General features: G+C 49.5%; 1 protein-coding gene across 1 annotated transcript in view; it reads right to left on the bottom strand.

Annotated features, from left to right (window-relative positions):
• Positions 1 to 452: 452 nt before the first annotated feature.
• LOC121833828 (probable cytochrome P450 301a1, mitochondrial) overlaps positions 453 to 17,663 on the bottom strand; it is a 32,090-nt gene continuing 14,879 nt past the window's right edge. The window contains exons 3-9 of the mRNA XM_042287510.1: positions 16,955 to 17,145; positions 15,864 to 16,065; positions 13,826 to 13,985; positions 7,017 to 7,186; positions 5,968 to 6,046; positions 4,076 to 4,291; positions 453 to 682 (exon numbers count right to left, since the gene is read on the bottom strand). Coding sequence (XP_042143444.1) covers positions 572 to 682; positions 4,076 to 4,291; positions 5,968 to 6,046; positions 7,017 to 7,186; positions 13,826 to 13,985; positions 15,864 to 16,065; positions 16,955 to 17,145 — 1,129 coding nt within the window. The 3' untranslated portion in view covers positions 453 to 571. The remainder of the gene's footprint in view (positions 683 to 4,075; positions 4,292 to 5,967; positions 6,047 to 7,016; positions 7,187 to 13,825; positions 13,986 to 15,863; positions 16,066 to 16,954; positions 17,146 to 17,663) is intronic.

Here is a 17,663-nt window from a genome sequence, read left to right as displayed (position 1 = left end):
GTAGGGGAGTGTCGACCGAGTTCCATTGGACCTTTTCCGAGAAGCGTTCTGCGCACGCGCGAGCGCCCGATGCCAAGCGGTGGAAGTCGGCACGAAAAACTCGAGGAAATTCGGAATGAGGCTGTAAATCGACGAGTAGAACACGTAATTGCAGCATATATATAATTGTGTTACACAAAAAAAGAAAGTGGACGGAAAGAAAAACACGACGTTTGGGTGGACGCTACGGATTTCCTTCTTTAAAGTCGCGCTAGGCCTACCTCGTTGCATTGGGCACGCGACGCTGCTCAGAGAGCGAAGCAACTGGTAACGTAGCTCCCATTATTGATTGGTAGCGCAGGTCACTTCCTCGATTTTTTAGTTCGCGCAGCCACCGCCTGGTGCCGTCGGTATATGGAAAAGGTCCAAAATTCCCACTACCACCCACGAAGAAAGCCATGGACGATGAGGCGTGCCATATCACAAATAAATCGTGCAAGTTTTATTGTGGCCACTGTATATCCAGACGACCGTGCAGAAGGTATAACGACCGTATGCCGTTGCTAAAGCATCGGTGGCGAAAGAACAGCGGTCAGTGCAGGTCAACGAAGCGGTACCTCGCTGGCTTGTCTGGTGCATTGGCCAACTTGCCCTGAACACCGATGTCCTCATAGTGGTACTCGATTCTGTATTTCAGCAACAGCTGTAGAAAACAAAAGAGTATGGAGGAGTGGTAAATTAATGTGTTACAGAGTACATGCTGAAACATTCAATAGCGACAAATACGACTTTACAAGACTCCCGCTGAACAAAAAAAGGTGAGATAAAAAAAAATCACTAAAAGGAATTCGATCGAGATGTTATGAACAAATCACTACGTTCAAGTTGAAAAATGTATGTGTCCGAGACATACCGGAGAAAAAGGCGCCCCTTTGCCACACTATACTCGGCGACAACTTTTCTTGGCAATGCAGTGGAAGGTACAGGCCCGCATCCCCTCCCCCATTTTGAGTGTGCGCGGGCTCTCCTCCTCTCCCCAGAAATGGGGGAGGAGGAGAGCCTGCGTACACTCAAAATGGGAAAGGGGACGCGGGCCTGTACCTTCCACTGCATTGCCAAGAAAAGTTGTCGCCGAGTATAGTGTGGCAAAGGCAGTGGATACACAGAATGTGATGTGTTCACACATACAGATCTGTTCACACATACAGCGGAGCGCTAAGTTAACGCTACGTGAGCGCTCTAAAGAGCGCTCATGTGGCACTTCCTAGCGCGTGACTTATTTCTAATATAGCGCGTGAGTAGTGCTCTTGTAGCGCCTTGTTAGCGCTTCAGTAGCGCCTTGTTAGCGCTTCTTGTATGGCGGTTATTGCTGCGGATTAGCGCGTGCGCTGCGGTTCCGGTTCCTGTTGTTGCGTGTGCATCAACAGTACCATGGAGGACATGTGGGACGCTGAAATAGAAATGCGACAAATGCTCTTACATACGCAATTAGTGCATATGTGTGTGGACGACTTAACGCCCAGAAGAGCTTTCTGGGTGCGCGAAATCTTTCGCCACCGAGATACTGACGGGTATCCGGCAAACCTTGTTCCCAGCCTGAGGGACCGAGACACAAAGCCCTTTCGAAGGTGATTATTTTTTAACTGCGTGTCTTTGAAACCAGGGTCACACATATCGAATAGAAAGCGACCAGGTCGTACCCAATCAATTAGTCGCTCAAAGCCCATGATTGAATCGTCTGCCCGACCCTTTGCTTGGAGAGCGGCTGTTTTACTTCCTCTTCTTTCAATACCAAAGGAAAAACAACAACGGAATCGCCGTGCACGTGCTGTTCCGCAGCAGCAAGCACGGCACAAGGAGCGTGAGAGCGCTTAAACTGCGCTGCTGAAGCGCTAACCGCGAGCGCCATACTGAACTGCTAACTGAGCGCCTACTGGAGCGCTTCTGAAGCGCTAACTGAGCGATACGTCACGCGCAAGTCTGTGCCACATGAGCGCTACTTCCAGCGCTCATGAAGCGCTAACTGAGCGCTGGATGGCGCGTATAGCGGCCTTGTGTCGTGCAAGATACAGCGCGTGAGCGCTCCGGGGATGTCTAACTTGTGGGTGTCATCTTCTGCGGTTGCAGTGTAAATGCGACTTTCTCAGAGCCTGTTGGAGTGTGAAGGCCCCTACGTATACAGTTGCGTTTGAGTGCGTTAGAGTGCGTTTGACTGTGTTGCGTCGAGAAACCAAAGCGAGTCACCGGCACATCTGAGCTGCGTATGAAGCCTGGAACCCAATTCAAGGAACATCTTAGCAAGCGACATTAGAAGCAGGGATGTCCTGGTTTCTCGCTGCCGCAACTGAGTAAAACGCACCGTTCTGAAACATAACTGCGTAGAGGCTTTCAGGCACATGGAGTTCCTTCATACACACGCGCGCTTTTGCTTGAGTGATGACATCTCAGCCATTTTCACGCCCGGAGGAGGAGGAATAAACGTCTTTATTTGTCTTCAAAAGCTAGCCCATCTGGCTAGGGGAGGCCGAAAGCCCAATCGTTTTCTTTAGGCATTTTGAAGTGCGCGCCATGCGGTGTTACTCAGCTCGAGCCCGCAGCTTTGGTTAATGCACAGACGCCACTTTATCGCCCAAGTCACGCACCGCGTGCGCGAGAGTGTCACGCGCTGGCACATTCAGTGCAACAATGGATGTCTTCACCCTGAAACAGACAGACATGCAGGCACCCTACAGGCACAGAAGACAGAGCGCCAGCTCGCGGCGAAAGATAACTAAACATTCAACGCGCTGCGGCAAAGGAGTCTCAGCACTTTTTTTTTTTCTTTTTTTGGACTTTTTTTTGGAAAGTCTGGAGCGCGCTCGTTTCTGGAGTACACCGCTGTGTGCCTGAACACATGATGTTTTACTCCAGGAAGAGGTTCGGCTTAGGGGTGTCGCGGACCGGTCGACGTTCGAGTTCGACCAGGTTCGACTTTTTCGAACTTTTTGTGAAAAGTTCGACAAAGGTTTCACTCAGGTTCGACTGCTATGCGCATGCGCGACAGGCTGGCCAGTTAGCTTCGGATTGGATGGTGATGGCTAAGGGATGAATGAAGGGCAGCACTGATTGGTTATTTCAGTTAATACAGTGCAAAAAATTAAGTTATTATCTTCAGTGATTAGAATTAGTTCCTTTTATTACAACTGTTCATAAAATTAAAACAACCCTTTGCATTAAAAAAAAAAAAAAAAAAAAAAAAAAAAACCTCCAAACCTAGACATGCTTGTATCATGGTCTGGCTACACTGTCCACAAAGTCGAACCGGTCGAATCTGGTTAAAAGGTCGAAGGTTCGTCGAACCGGTCCGAAGCAGTCGAACCCCGAAAGTTCGACCTAAAAATCTGGTCGACAAAAGTTCGCGACACCTCTAGTTCGGCTGGCACATGGTGTCCAATCAGTGAAGACACGAGCGCTTCGTCAGTGTTCGGCTGGCAGTCGGTCTGTCGACTTCCGTTGCCGGCACTTCATCGGATATGATTAGGTGCCATATTAAAACACGAAAGAACATTTTCTGACACAACAAAGACCCGGAATAAATAAAAAAAAAAAAGTTTTTTTCTGGAATCATGTAATGGGTGCGGCGACCGTCAGTGTACTAACGAACACGAATAATTTAGAATGTCATGGCAACCATGTGAGTTTGTTTTTTCCTGACAATGTTCCGTAACGTGATGCTCGTCTCATGGCAGCTAGCCCTACCAGACACTGCGCGTTAAAGGGTTCAGCCACCGTATGCGCACCGAACCAACCGCACGGTTCGGTGCTTTCAGAAACGCGGCTAGTTGAAAGCGTCGGAGCTCCCTGGGGCGCGCACCCTGGCACCTAGAAGACAAGGCCTGCGCGATACGTCATCACGGGTGGATCCCTGCAGCACCGCCTAGCCCGCGTCAGCATCGCCACCGGCGCACCTCACATCATTTCATGACGAGCGTCACGCTAACAGGGGGCGATGCCAAGACGGACATCGTTGAGCTTTCAGCATGTTTTGGGGGCCGGATCCACCGACGATGGTGTCACGCGCAGGCCTTGACTTCTCGGCGGTACTCAGTGTGCTCACCTTGACGAGCATGATCCAGACCTCGAGCTCGGCCATCCGCCTGCCGAGGCACATGCGGGGCCCGAAGCTGAAAGGAAGGGAGGCGAACGGGTGCAGCGCCCAGTCCTGCCGGCCTTCGTCGTCCCGCTTGAGCCAGCGCTCCGGCAGGAACTGGTCGGCGCGGGTGAAGTTCTCCTCCAGCCGGCTGGCCACGTAGTTCTCGGTGAACAGCGGCGTCTGCGCGAGACCATTGCGTCGCCATCGTCTGATGTCGCACGGCCAGATGGATCGGTCGGTGGCGTGGGAAACGACGAGGGCCACCGACTGTTTCGAGAGTCCCGTCGTAATCGAGGGCCTTCGAAATGCCCGCTCAGACACATGTGACTTTTTAGGACCATGTACCTCGAAATCTCTGACGACGAGGTAACGATGCCAAGTATCGGTTAGCCGGGGGACACTTGGCGGTCCGGCATATTTCCTATTCTTTCTTTCTTGGCTCGAAGAACTTTGGCAAATGTTTGACCAAATACCGCAAAAAAACTTCGCTCTAGCGAAGGCATTGCGAAGCTGCCCGCTCTATTTCAGTCTCATTTAAACTGTTGCCATCTCGCGTGGGCTACAACGACAAAAACTAATCTTCTAAATGTACAACTACTGCCCAAAAAAAAAAAGTACGCTATATTGCGGATGTTTCGTATACAGACTACTCAGAACCTTTTTTATAAAATTTAAATTACTTCCTGTTGCGAGCATGTATGTACGAATACCGTTTACTCTGTGCGACTCGTTTTTCATCTGAGGCATTTGTAGATTTTTTTTGTACATTGTTTCAGGACACAAAATGAACGAAAGCAATGTTAACACACGCCGTACAGAAACATATGTGCTTCTTCAATCACGCACAACCATGCTTATTAAACAAGTATATCACAAACAACATAAACATATATACGTTAAACAAAAAAGACCTCCGGTTGTACTGTGTGCAGCTTCGCCTAGTGGGATTTTAAATTGCATGTTTTTGCTGTGAATTTTTTTAATATATATATAACATGTTTTTCAGTGTCAAAGCTGATGCCAATGTAAAGGGATCCCAGACCCAGTCAAGCTGTTTTTCTAACAGCTTTTTGTCTGGCGATCCCTCCAGTTTTTTGGAAATAAAGTTTTGATTTGATTTGATTTGAGTTTTTGTCGTAAAAGCACATTTTGGACTTAAAACGAACGAAACCTAACTTATCTCGTCGGTACTGTTATTCAAGATCAATAAGCAATGTGCACGGTACTTCGTTAAAATCTAGACGTAAAACTATAAGGTCACGTGTCTAGTGGTCAAAAATATGCAACATGGCGGCGGCCAATTGGGGGTCACATTTGGCTGCCAGTTTATCGCTCTAAGCCCCTCTACCTCGTTTGCTTTTAGCATTTGATACGCTCAGATTCAAGTTAAAACCAAGTATAGGAAGGGAGCCTGCTAGCTTCTTGGGGGGAACGATGCAGTCGGCGTACCGTAGACGCACAAGCGTAAAAAAGCAAAAAGCAAAAAAAAAACAAAAAACAAAAACAAAAAAAAAAAACGAAGTTGAAAGAGTTTGAGCGAAACAGGTAGAGAGAAAAGATGTCGCTATTCAGGGACCGTGCTTAAAACTCGAACAGGGCTGGGCAACATGGGCCTGCACAAATCGCTATCTATTCGGAGCTCCCGCCTAAACGTTTGACGTGCGTTTCTTTTTTCTTTTTTTTTTATCCCAGCGTCAATATGGCCGACATTGACCAATCGGACAACTCGATTCCCCAGATGAGTCCTAACGAAACGTTATTATCAGACAGAATGGTCATCGAAACAAGGGAACCCGCTGTCTCCCCCTACGCGTGCGCCGGCGCCATCAACATGTGGGCGAAAGGGAAGAACTCACCCCCGCAGGCACGAGATATCCGGACAAGGTGACGTCGTGGTCGAGTTTTCGGAACACGCCGGAAAGTGTTGGGTTGAGGCTGCAAGGCACAAAGACGCCATCAGGGAGAGGACACGTTCCGTATTTCAGCGCCTGCTTGCACGCATCCGCGGGAAAAATAGGCACCCCTTGGAAGCCGGGACAAGTGTGCCATCCTTCGAAATACGAAGCTGGCACTTGATATTCCGTTTCCCGCGTGGACGGGCAGCGCACCCAAACGTGGTCGAGTAACCGCGTGATGCGCCCTAAAGAACCCGGACTATATATACAGCCCAGGATCACAAAATACCGTGTTTTCTAGAAAATACGGCATTTTGTGAATTGTAAGCGTGAAATCAGTCTCGCCAAATTTTATGCGTGGACTGAATGTTTGCAGTATAAACGATCACAATGCCCAAACTACATGTATTGCTTCCAAAGATCTACGAGCTAAGGCATTTTTCGTTTTAACGGGGACTGTGTAACAATTAAAAAATTACGCGCTCCATGTGCACGGTTGTCGGCCGTGTTTCCCCTCCCCTGGCACTGGCAGACGCTGACTCAGATGGAGCCTTTACTCGGACGTCCCAATAGCGAAATAGAAGACTCCTCTCACTGTATGCAATTTTGTACACGGTACTCGAAAAAAGAACTGTATTACAATTACTCCTAGATAAAAAGTATTCGTTTAGATTACTTGATTACAAAAGTAACTCACCGTTACTTGAGAAATTAACCGTTACTTTTGAGATAACTTGAACATTTTCAAATGACAGACTTTTCTCCCGGTTTGAAAACGGGTAGTTCGTAATGATCCATCATTGAATTAGAATCACCGAACTTCTTCTCAATCCCCCAATTTTCTAGACTAGCCTTCTGTCAAAACCTAATGATAAAGTTGGAGCTTCGCCTTTAGACGTTTCGTGTGAGCCGTGGGACAACGCTGTTTGGTTTCTGAGCTAGTTTTTGATGCGCCTTGGCGTCGACCCGCGCCATTCCCAGATCCTTCTCAGGGGGACTCGGCGCCTCACCGCAACGCCTCCTTGACGCAGGCCTTGAGGAAGGGCAGGTGGCTCAGGTGCTCGGGCTCCAGAGCTCGGGGCTTGTTCCCGACCACGTCGAAGACTTCCTGCCGGGCTCGCTCCTGGGCCTCGGGGTTCCGCGCCAGGTGGTACAGGCAGAACGTGGCCGTGGCCGACGTCTGCGAGGCGTAGCCCGCCAGGTTATGCCTTTTAAAGCGTCAAATGCCCTTACGGGTTATAATAACACTCCTACCAGAAATGCGTCCGACCCCATGGCAGGACATGCCAGCACAGCCGGTTGGGAGTGGCAATACAAAGTACTTGCTTGGAATTAATGCAATATATACTCATCAAACTTAGGCTTTCACGGTCCGCAGCCCGATGCTCTATGGATCTGCGCCATCTGCTTTCATACGCTCACTGGATAAAGTGTAGGTTTCATGTCTCCTAGAAGTTTCAACTGGCGATACTCCCCGTAGTTCACGGTAGTGATGTAGGGATGATGTTGGAAATGAAGAAGCAATATGTGGCCTTCGTCACTCCCCGACCGTGGAATGACTTCTTAACAATTTTACAAAATTCCTTCTCAAATATTGCATTCCGAGCAGCACTTTCAAGATAAGGGTCGCTGCCAATTTTTTTATGCAGTCTTCGGAGCGGCTACTCTCCCAGGGAAAATTATGCGATTGTTTGTTTCATTCTATTTTTTGCGTTTTTTTTTTTTCGCTGATAGGTTTAACCTCTTGGAAGCACGCAGTGTCAAGACTCGGCGTCCTTTGCGCTAAGGAGCTAAATCTCGAAAAAGTTCTTCCTCCAAGAAACGTTGGGTGGGACTGTGGGGATTCCTTTAGGTTGTCTCAAATTCGCCCTAGCACCTGGGACTATACCTTCGTGGTTTTGTTTGGACTTTCCTTCCGGGTGTCGATCGGCACCGGAGAAGATATAACTTTCTTGGGAAGCATGGGCTTCCACTTTGCTACCAGAAAGGGTAAGGCATTATAACCCGAAAGGTATCGTGCATTTTTGAATGTTTTCGGCAATTTCATGACGTGCAACAGAACTCAAACAAAACCGAAGCTAGCAATGCGAGAGACATGACTCTTCGAGACCTGACTAATAAGCTTGGCAGCGCTGCGATTTGTTTGCTTTCTCGTCGCTTTCCGCGTCTCTGCGTTGCTTAATTTGCAGTCTACGTGTCTTATGCTTCACCCAGCTCGACGCGCGTGGAGCGAAAACTCGCGCTGCAGAATCCAGGCATCCTGGGTTCGAGCCCCACCCCTGCCCGTTTCGATCTGGATGAGCATCGTACCGGCGTGCGGTCGTGTATCACTACTGCGTGGTGCACGCTAAAGACCCCAGGCTAGCGGCTGTACCACACTGGCTAAATTTCTCATCTACAGTGGGTAACAATGTCGCCATGTTCCGGCAGACTAAACTCCTGCTGTATAAACAACTAACGACTGATTTGTTTTTTTTTGTCTTATGCTCATTATTCGAAGCTGTAGACGGCACTTGAAAACGAGGATCGAAGCAGTCGAATGAGCAATTTATGCCAGTCGTCGACTATGCATTTCATACTGTAGCGCAGCACAGAGAAAGACAGAAATTACAATTAACTCAATTTATTTATATAAAAAAAAACTAGGCGCGTTTATTCATTTATTACATTCAGCTTTAATCTTCTGCATAATTTTGCAGCTTCATTGCTTGGTCAATCTAGGCACGTGTAATGATTCACAAATAATTTTTGGCGCATTATTAACATTTTCTAATGTGCTTATGTCACACTACATGGTATGCACGTATAATAAGCCGCGTCCAAAAACTGTTTGTTATTAAAGGGATACTGAACCAAGGAATTTAGTGTCCATAATAAGTGGCGCACGTTCTTTCCACGAGCCAGCAGCCGCCGGTGTGCGCGCGCACAGGCAACAAAAATGACGTCACAGACCTCCATTCGTGGTTGAGATGACAGTGAAATGTATGGGCTTCGGACCAAAGGAGAATAAAGACAAGTTTTTCATCTACACAGTGGTGCCTGGTGTAAAAAGTAAGCGATAAATTGGTCTAACAAGCACCTAGCTTTCACTTGTAGAGATGAAAAGCCTGTCTTTATTCTCCTTTAGTCCGAAGCCCATGCATTTCACTGTCATCTCAACCGCGAATGGAGGTCCGTGACGTCATGTTTGTTGCGTGTGCTCGCGCACACCGGCGGCTGCTGGCTGGTGGAAAGAACGTGCGCCACTTATTATGGGCACTAAATTCTTTGGTTCAGTATCCCTTTAATATATTAACCCATGTTAAAAAAAAAAAATCACGAAGTGCTTAAAAAGTGAAAGCCGTTTACAAATCCCTGTAACGCCGAATTGGAGCGCAGCTCTTGAGGAGGAGGAGTGAAGGGTACTGAGGGGAGGGTAGACCCCTCCCCCTTCTCCTCCTCCTCCCCTCATTCTTTAATATGCTCCGGGGGGGGGTGTCACGTGACTTCGGGGAGGGGGTCACGTGACCTCGGGGAGGCGTGACCTGGGGGTGACCTCAAGGCCACGTGACCCCAAAGGTGACCCCCACGTGACCTGGAGGGGTCACGTGACCTGGAGGGGTCACGTGACCTCGGGGGTCACGTGACCTCAGAGGGGTCACGTGGGGTCACGTGACCTTGAGATGACCTTGGAAGGGGTCACGTGACCTTGGGGGTCACGTGACCTCAGAGGGGTCACGTGACTTGGGGGTCACGTGACCTTCAAAGGGTCACGTGGGGTCATCTTGGGGTCACGTGACCTTGAGATGACCTTGGAAGGGGTCACGTGACCTCGAGGGGTCACGTGACCTTCAGGGGGTCACGTGGGGTCACGTGACCTTGAGATGACCTTGGGAGGGGTCACGTGACCTTGGTTACGCCGACGGCGACGGCGACGCCGACGCCGACGGCGACGCCGCTCAAGCCGGGAACGGGCCCCTAAGAGCTGCGCTCTAAAAGCAGGCTCGAGGTACACCTAAGCACTTATGAGTTGTGAATGCGAAAGCATGAATGTCGTTCTTCAGCGCGTCCTCGTGAAGCGACCGCGCTGTGCTGACATCGGCCGTGCCGCCGCTCTCTGCAGAGCGACGGTACAGACGAATCCTTTCCCGCGCGCTGGCAGCCTGCCCAAGCGCGCCAGCCGACTCCTTGTACCGTCGCGCTGGCGGCGCTAAGGCGGCGCGGGCATGCAGCGCCATGGGGTGGCCCACCCTGAAACTGACACGCAGCGGCGAATGGGAGCCTCGTTCCTTGAAACTATGACGCAAGCCAGCCAATGGAACCGAAGCCGAAATACATCAGATTTCGGCTTCACTGCGTTTCATTGGGAGCGGGGAAACTAGGTTATTATTATAATGCAATTAAATGCAAAGGTGCAAGCGAGCTGGACAGTAATGATGAAAATAATCCCTGGAGAAGGGGAACAAGAGGGACAAAGGACCTAGCTGTGTTTGGAGATTTGTGTTTGTCTTTTGTCCCTCTTGTTCCCCTTCTCCAGGGATTATTTTCATCAGAAACTAGGTGCCGTTTGGCTGGGCTTTTCGCGCGGCTTCATAGCTGGGAGCCGTCAGATCGCGGCTTCACTTAGTGAAGGAGTTTAGGTGCCACTTGGCGCGGCTTCAAAGCTGATGACATCTGCTCGCTCTATGGGACAGTTAATGCTTTTGCATTAAAATCTGGACTTCACGGAATCAGGGGGAACGTTACGGAGATGGTACGCCACAGTCGATGGTAACGTCATGTTCCGCGCGCACTTGTGTTCAGTGAATCGCCCACCGGAAGTGCATAAGTTTAAGTTCCTAGACAAAAGACACACTGTGTAAACAAGAGAAGAGTTTTAGAAAAGCGTAAATACCCTTGCACTAGAACAGTGTACGCCCCACGAAAGCTCTCATCGGAACGCTGCGGAGCGCATCAAACCAGCACTTTAAATTCAGTAAAACGCCGACGCGCATGCATGAATGGATGAATGGTGCTGAGGTTTTTGTGACCGGGCGTTGGCTTGCTCCGCCTAGCTCCGCCTAAAGTCCCTTCATAAACGCTTTGCTAACTAGCGACGGCGATGGATGCTCCGACGAGGTCTCGTATTGGTCCGTGCCCGCGTTCCGTTTCCGGTTAGGAAGAACACGGCAAATTTGACTCGACCCACGGTTCGAGTAACGGTTTGGTACCTTGGCGTTCAAAACCCTATCCGCGTCCAGCGTTGCTCTATCTAGATTGTCACGTGACATGACCCGCCGGGGTAACTCAAAAGATTTTGTACACAGCCCTGGTGGGTGAGTTAGGAAGAACATGGCGGACCGGGCGCGCTAGCAGACGACAGGAGGGAGGGGAGGAGGGCGGTGGAGAATGGCTTGTCACAAACTCGCATAGCGTTATCATAGACACGTTAGCTCCTCCTAGCAAAGCTTAAAAATGTACGGCCAAGCCTTTTAACACTATACATATGGTGGCTTGAAGGGGAAGTGTGACGGGCGCCTTACGCGTGCAATGAGAGACAGGGTCGCGAGTAGCGATAAAAAGGGGGAAAGCAGCAGGAAAGGAGGAGACTATGCTTGCGGTCAACCCTTTCGTCAGCTCCTCGTAGCTCATAATGCAAGGGTATTGTAAATACGCCTTATAAATCACGTGACCCCCATCGAGTAGTTGAAAAATCTCTGTAATATGGGCTCTTTTAAAATTTTGGGGACCGCTGACTCGCTTACTGGGCGGAGCGCCTCTAGCGGTCCCCAAAACTTTCATCGCGGAATTTTAGGCGCACGGCCTGTTTAATTGGTGAAACGTGCGCAATTTATGTAGTCGACAAAGGAAATGTAGTCTCACAAGGCAACGTATGCGCGCCATGTAAGAGAGGGGCGCAAGTTGCGATGAAAATCTTCGTCACCGCGAGGGGGCACTGCAGTTCGCAGGGGAGCAGTTTTCATCGCAAATCTGTGCCGACCTTCGCTCCGCTTCGTCACAGTTCCCCTTCCAGCCAGCATCATATACTTCTACATTCAGAGTCAAGGGGGTCTGACAAAGAAGCAAGCGAGCGTTTGCAGCGTCATCTAGCTGTCTTCGTGCAAAGTGCCCTCGTCGCGCGTGGACAGCGCGACAAGAGCAACGAGAAGGATGCACACGGAGTGTGCGCGTAGCTCGCTGCGTTGCGTGCGTATGAGGCATGCGCAGTGTGGAGCACGCAACGCTAACGCAGACGCACAATGCTTGCGTTTGCTCCTACTTGCATTACTAAAACTCCCTAGTATCGAAGGTTCTAAAGGATACCAGAACACAGAGCTGTACTCGGAACACATCTCCGGAAAACTAATCCGAAATTGCGCGAAATGTTAAACATGGTTCCGCGCTATTTCAAGATACGCCGATGGTGTTCGCTGACCATAAATCGCAATTACGGTTTTGTAAAAGGGGGGTAGTGATTTCAGTAGGTTAAATATCTACGGGTGGCTTCTTTAAAAGAAGAATGTGGAACTATTTGACCATGTTCGCATGTGCGCAAGACCGGTTAGTCTTCCCCATACGAGGTGCGATAAAAAAAGTTTCGGGACTGACTCTGTAGCGCTAGAACAGAGGCCAGCACAGTGATGCACGCGCTTTTGTCGAGGGAGGGTACCTTCGTGTGTCATTGTGACCAAACGGTGTCACTCTGGACAACGTGCACGAGCACAATGGCGATTCAATCATGCACTGCAAGCCAAAGCGAGAATGAACATCAATTCTGCGTCAAACTCGGCAAACATGAAACAGAGCACCTCGAGTGATTCAGCAGGCTTGTGTTAAACATCAGTGAATTTTGCGAAGTGTTTTAAGTGGCAGTCGCACTTCAGGAAAGGAGAACATCGCTGGAAGACGAAGACCTGTGGTGCGACCTTATCCGAACTCTTCTTCAGTGACGTTCTGCCATTCTTGAGGCGCGAGTGCCACCCAAAACACCTCGCACACCTCACTACCTTTTGACATAAGCCTTCTAAATCATCTGAGAGGTCTCTGACTTAGATTGGCAGAGTTTGACGTAAAATTGATGTTCGCTCTCGCTTTAGTTTGCAGACTATGGAGAGATCATCATTATGCTCGAGCACGCGGTCAAACAAACTCGCGCAGCGCAGTTCCCAATGTTCAAAGAGCGACGTCCTTTGGCATAATGACGCAAGAATTTCCCTGCCTTCGACGGCTGCGCGGGGATCACTTTGCTGCATTTTCGTTTTACACTACAAAATCAGCCCCGGAAATTTCTGATCACACCTCGTATATGTTTGACCTTATATTGGACAATTTTCGCGCTCAAAGAGCGCGCTCCATGTTGTCACTGCCATGTCACTGCGCAAGGTCGTGAGGCGCACATTTCTACCTAGGATTTGCTTCGTTATAACAAAAAAACAACAGCCATAACTTTTTCTCTTCTCTTCACGTGTGCAGTTTTGCCGTCCTTCGCGGGAATTGGGGCTCGGTCGCACGCCACGGGGGAAGACGGTTGTCTGAACAGGGCCGCCTCGCCTTGGAACTAGTGTGTCGAAGGTTCGCTCGCATTTCTGGCAAACGCCGTGAGATGCACCACATGGCCAAGGGCTCGAGGAACCGTCAGTATTTGCGCGCACCTGTTCGAGGCTGCGCAGCGTGCGACCGCGCCGACGCGAGGGCTCTAAACCGACTGTTGCCCTGCCGTGAAATGAGCGAAGCCCAAGGAATATTTCTGCCCCCTTTCCGGTTTTGTTCCGACCCCTCTCTCCTCTTCCACCGTGGTCACAGCACAGCCCTATGCACAGGTGCCAGCGGCCCACTGAGTGGTAGCATATCAGTCGCGTACCGTGTCGGCTCCTCCGAGGATGAAGTCGCTCATGAAGGCCAGGATCTCGCCGAACTCGAGCTTCTTCTCGGCCAGGAGGTACTCGAGGATCGTGTACTCCCGGTCCTCCGTCCGGGTCTTGAGTCGCTCGGCGGCGGCCTCGATGTGCTTGAACAGGCGGCTGCCGGGCAGCACGGCGGACGTTCAAGTGAAATAAACGACAACCGCAAGCGGACCAATACCACCTGCGCTTTTCTGTCCCGAAGGTCATCGTTAATGGATGCACGCAGCGGCTCGCGTCAGCGTCGTCACCAATGTAGCGTCTCCCAACGAGTGTGACGCTAGCACGTGACGGCGTCAAAACGCACGCGTTTGTCGCTTTGCTCTCGTGGAGCTTTAGCGTCTTTGCCTGCCGCATGTGGCGGGTCCGATATTCCCTAAGAATGACCTAATCCGCAGCCTTTGTTTTCTACTGAGCGGACAATCGTGCCTTGAAGTCATCCGGGTGGTACTTAGCAGCAGGTCATGCCCGATCAACGTGCTTCACTCACTATTTGACGGAGTCAAAAAAAAACAAAAAAAAAAAAAAAAGAAAGCAGCCAGTCACTTTTTTTTATTGTTTCTAAGTAACCTCTATATTCTAACCTTGCCTTCAACCATATCCGTGCTGTATTTTCATCGTGGTTAAGTCGTGCCAAATGAATGAACTGGGAGAGGCCCTCCACAAGGTATAGAGACAGTGTAGCCGCTCTCATATTTTAGTGCACCAGCTTTATCCTGTTTTTAATAAGAATTGCTCCCTGCAAAGTCGAAAACTAGTAAAATTATTGAATCAACAAGATTCGAATTGAAAAGAGAAACATTTTTTATATGCTTTCTACGATGAATAGAAATTATTTATATATCAGTCGCATATGAGTTCTAATGCCATCTTATGAGTTCTTGTGTGTTTACTAGGCTCATTCATATAATTGTTCTCACTAAGGATTGGGATGACCATTTTTCCTCTTGCTAGGGTATTCCTATGCCCTATCAGCCTTTTTAGAGTTACATCAACCTCCAGTTTACTTTATCTAGGACAGCAACGGGAAAACACTTCCCGTTGCTGTTTCTGAAACCTAAGTATTAGAAGCCAGTAACATACTCACTTTCTTCTCGGGCGAGGAACAGTAAATGCACACTCTTTTGTGCGGTGCCTGAAACGCGTGTCCGACTAGTGTATTTACCGCGTCCTAAAAAGAGGCCCCATCAATTCAGCCTAATGACGTCTTACAAGTGTTATGCTGTCGCCGACCGCGATCCTAGCGGCAGAGGGTTTAAAACGGGAGCAGAACGCTGCAAATCCTAAACGCTGAGATCGGAGGTCACGAGAAAAAAAAATACAAAAAGCGACAGAGGAGCAGAAAAAGAAAGCAGACGAAAGGTTAGGCGTGTTCGTTTTGCCGCTACGAGTTGAAGTTGCTCGAGTGCTTGTCAACTTAATTTTTTTCAATTCTCGATTCCCGTGTGTAACCTAGAACTATATAGTACATACCTTACAGGCAGTGTTGCTTATTTCTGCATTTTAAGGCGCCGCCACTGATATAGGCCCATCGGGACTAGCTAGTACCAACTGGAATCACAGATGTCCGCGTGTTTGCCCAGCCGTTATCAAGCGACCCGAATACGTGACACCTTTACCTCTAGAATATTATATTAACTATTTGCCCTACCAGTGTCACAACAGCGGTGGTGAATGTGGCGGAAGCCTGGTCTGCTGCAGGTCGCCCTCCAGATTGACAGTCAACAGAAGCTTTGGCAGCCAAGAGTTGGGACGACAGAGACACTTGCGTTCTCCCGCATTTTTTCTTTTCTGAAATTCTACGCCCAGCTGCCAGGATCGCGACATCCGTCAGCATGAGGCTCGAGCTTTTGTGACAGCACGTGTTGCCACTCTTTCGATGCATGGCCGGCATAGGACGCTAAACACACACGTCCGAGACGCGTCCTAGACACCCTACTCTTTTGTAACGTGTCTGCTAAGGAGCCAGGGCAGCGGGCTTTATGTGCGGACGCTTACATGGTGAAGTCGTCCATGGCGAACTCGAACCTCTTCCAGCTGGGGGTCCTGAAGTAGCGGAAGTAGGGGAAGCGGTAGCCGAAGATCTGCAGGCAGGCGAACACGTCGTCCATGTCTTTCAGGATCATGGCCCCGTCCGAGTGCGGGTCCAGGGGTACGCTGAGGCAGCCCACGCGGGTGTCCAGGGATGCGTACACCACGCCTGGACGGCAGCGCCCAGACAGACACACGTTACACAGTTCCTTCCCAGGGGTGTTCTGGAAAGTATTTCTTGGCAAATGAGAGCAGCCAACTCCTAAATAATTACTGAAAATTTAAGAGTACCCGTGATAATGTCCAAAACTTGAAAAATTGTTAAAAGCTCGGTTGGCGAGTGGTCGCGAGTCTAACGTATCAAATTAGAAAGCAGGAAATTGAAAAGGACGAACAAAGACGCCGCGTCCCCCATGAGGCACGGTGTCTACGCTTGTGTTAATTTTTGCTATCGTTGTCCTTTTGAACTAACAGGTGCACACGCAGTGTTCCTCTTGAGAACTGAGTCTGTGTTTGTCTCTCTTTGGTGCCGGCATCTGTGGTTGTCTTTTTTGGCACCACAATCTCTACACATACTACACAAGCGTAGAGTCACACTTCGCACGTTTCTATTCGTATCGTGCCACAGCCCCTAGACGAACAGACAATGTGTCCAAGCGTTACAACAAACTTGTAAATAGCCTTATTTTTTTATTGATTTCTTCCTTTCTTTTTTATTTAGGTGTACTAGGCCAACTGGTTCGGGCCTCCCGCCTTTCTGGCACACCTCAACCCTCCTGGGTCAAAATAAGGATTATTATTAAAGGAAGTATTTTAAGAATCCAATAGCTCATGTGTTTGAGGCCAAGTAAGGGCGGTAGCGCGGCATGTCGAGCAAACGGAATCTTGAATCTACAAAGTCCTAGGCATGCGGAATCGGCACGACTGCTGCGGACAAACGCGGTGGTTTACAGACAACGAGTCGGCGTGGATTCCAAACGGGTTGGGCGGAGACTCGCGATTCTATAGCGACGGGTCACGGCTGGCGGAACAGTTGCGTGGTCAGGGGAGGCACTCACTCTCCAGGGCCCACTTGTAGAGCAGCTTGTAGCAGTCCGCTGTCTCTCCCCTGGCGTCCCTGTCTCGGGCGAGGACTCGCAGGGTGTCCTCGGCGATCTTGTCCATGCCCGGCACGTACGACATGATGGTCCGGGGACGGAGCGTGTACGGCTGCGTCTTGGAACGCACGTTGTACCACTCCTGGCCCTGCCTGCACGAGGCAGCCAGCGGACTGCGCGTCACTCCGATGCATAATGTTGTTTGAACCGGAGTGCAATCAGTTACCTTGCCACATATGCATTAAGTTACAGACGCAGTTCCTCGCGAGAAGTTGCTAAGGTAAACTCCAATAATTATTTTAAAGATCCCATGTCTTCGAGGTACACCGTCACTGCCAATCAATTATTCATTTTTTATTCCAGAAACGATATTGCCATCATATTTATTTGGTTTCAGCCCTACAAATACTAACGTTTAGCTGTCCTCGGGTATAGTGACATGCGGCATCGCTCTAGAGAGAAAAATAATGTGAATGGGCGTATTTGTCACCAATATTCTGATTAATTTACTCTAATTGAACGAAATTACAAGCTTATAAAAAAGGCGACGAAGAGTCACAGTTACTGAAATTTTATTTTATTTTCAATGGCTTGCCTCAAGAAACGCGGTTACCTCGTACGTAAAGTTCATTCATACATGCACGCTGTCATTTACATGAAACTGCAGCCG

The sequence above is a fragment of the Ixodes scapularis genome, unplaced genomic scaffold (assembly GCF_016920785.2).
Source record: "Ixodes scapularis isolate PalLabHiFi unplaced genomic scaffold, ASM1692078v2 PGA_scaffold10__122_contigs__length_95168666, whole genome shotgun sequence".
Classification (NCBI taxonomy): Eukaryota; Metazoa; Arthropoda; class Arachnida; order Ixodida; family Ixodidae; genus Ixodes; species Ixodes scapularis.
This window is presented reverse-complemented; position numbering and strand designations above follow the sequence as displayed.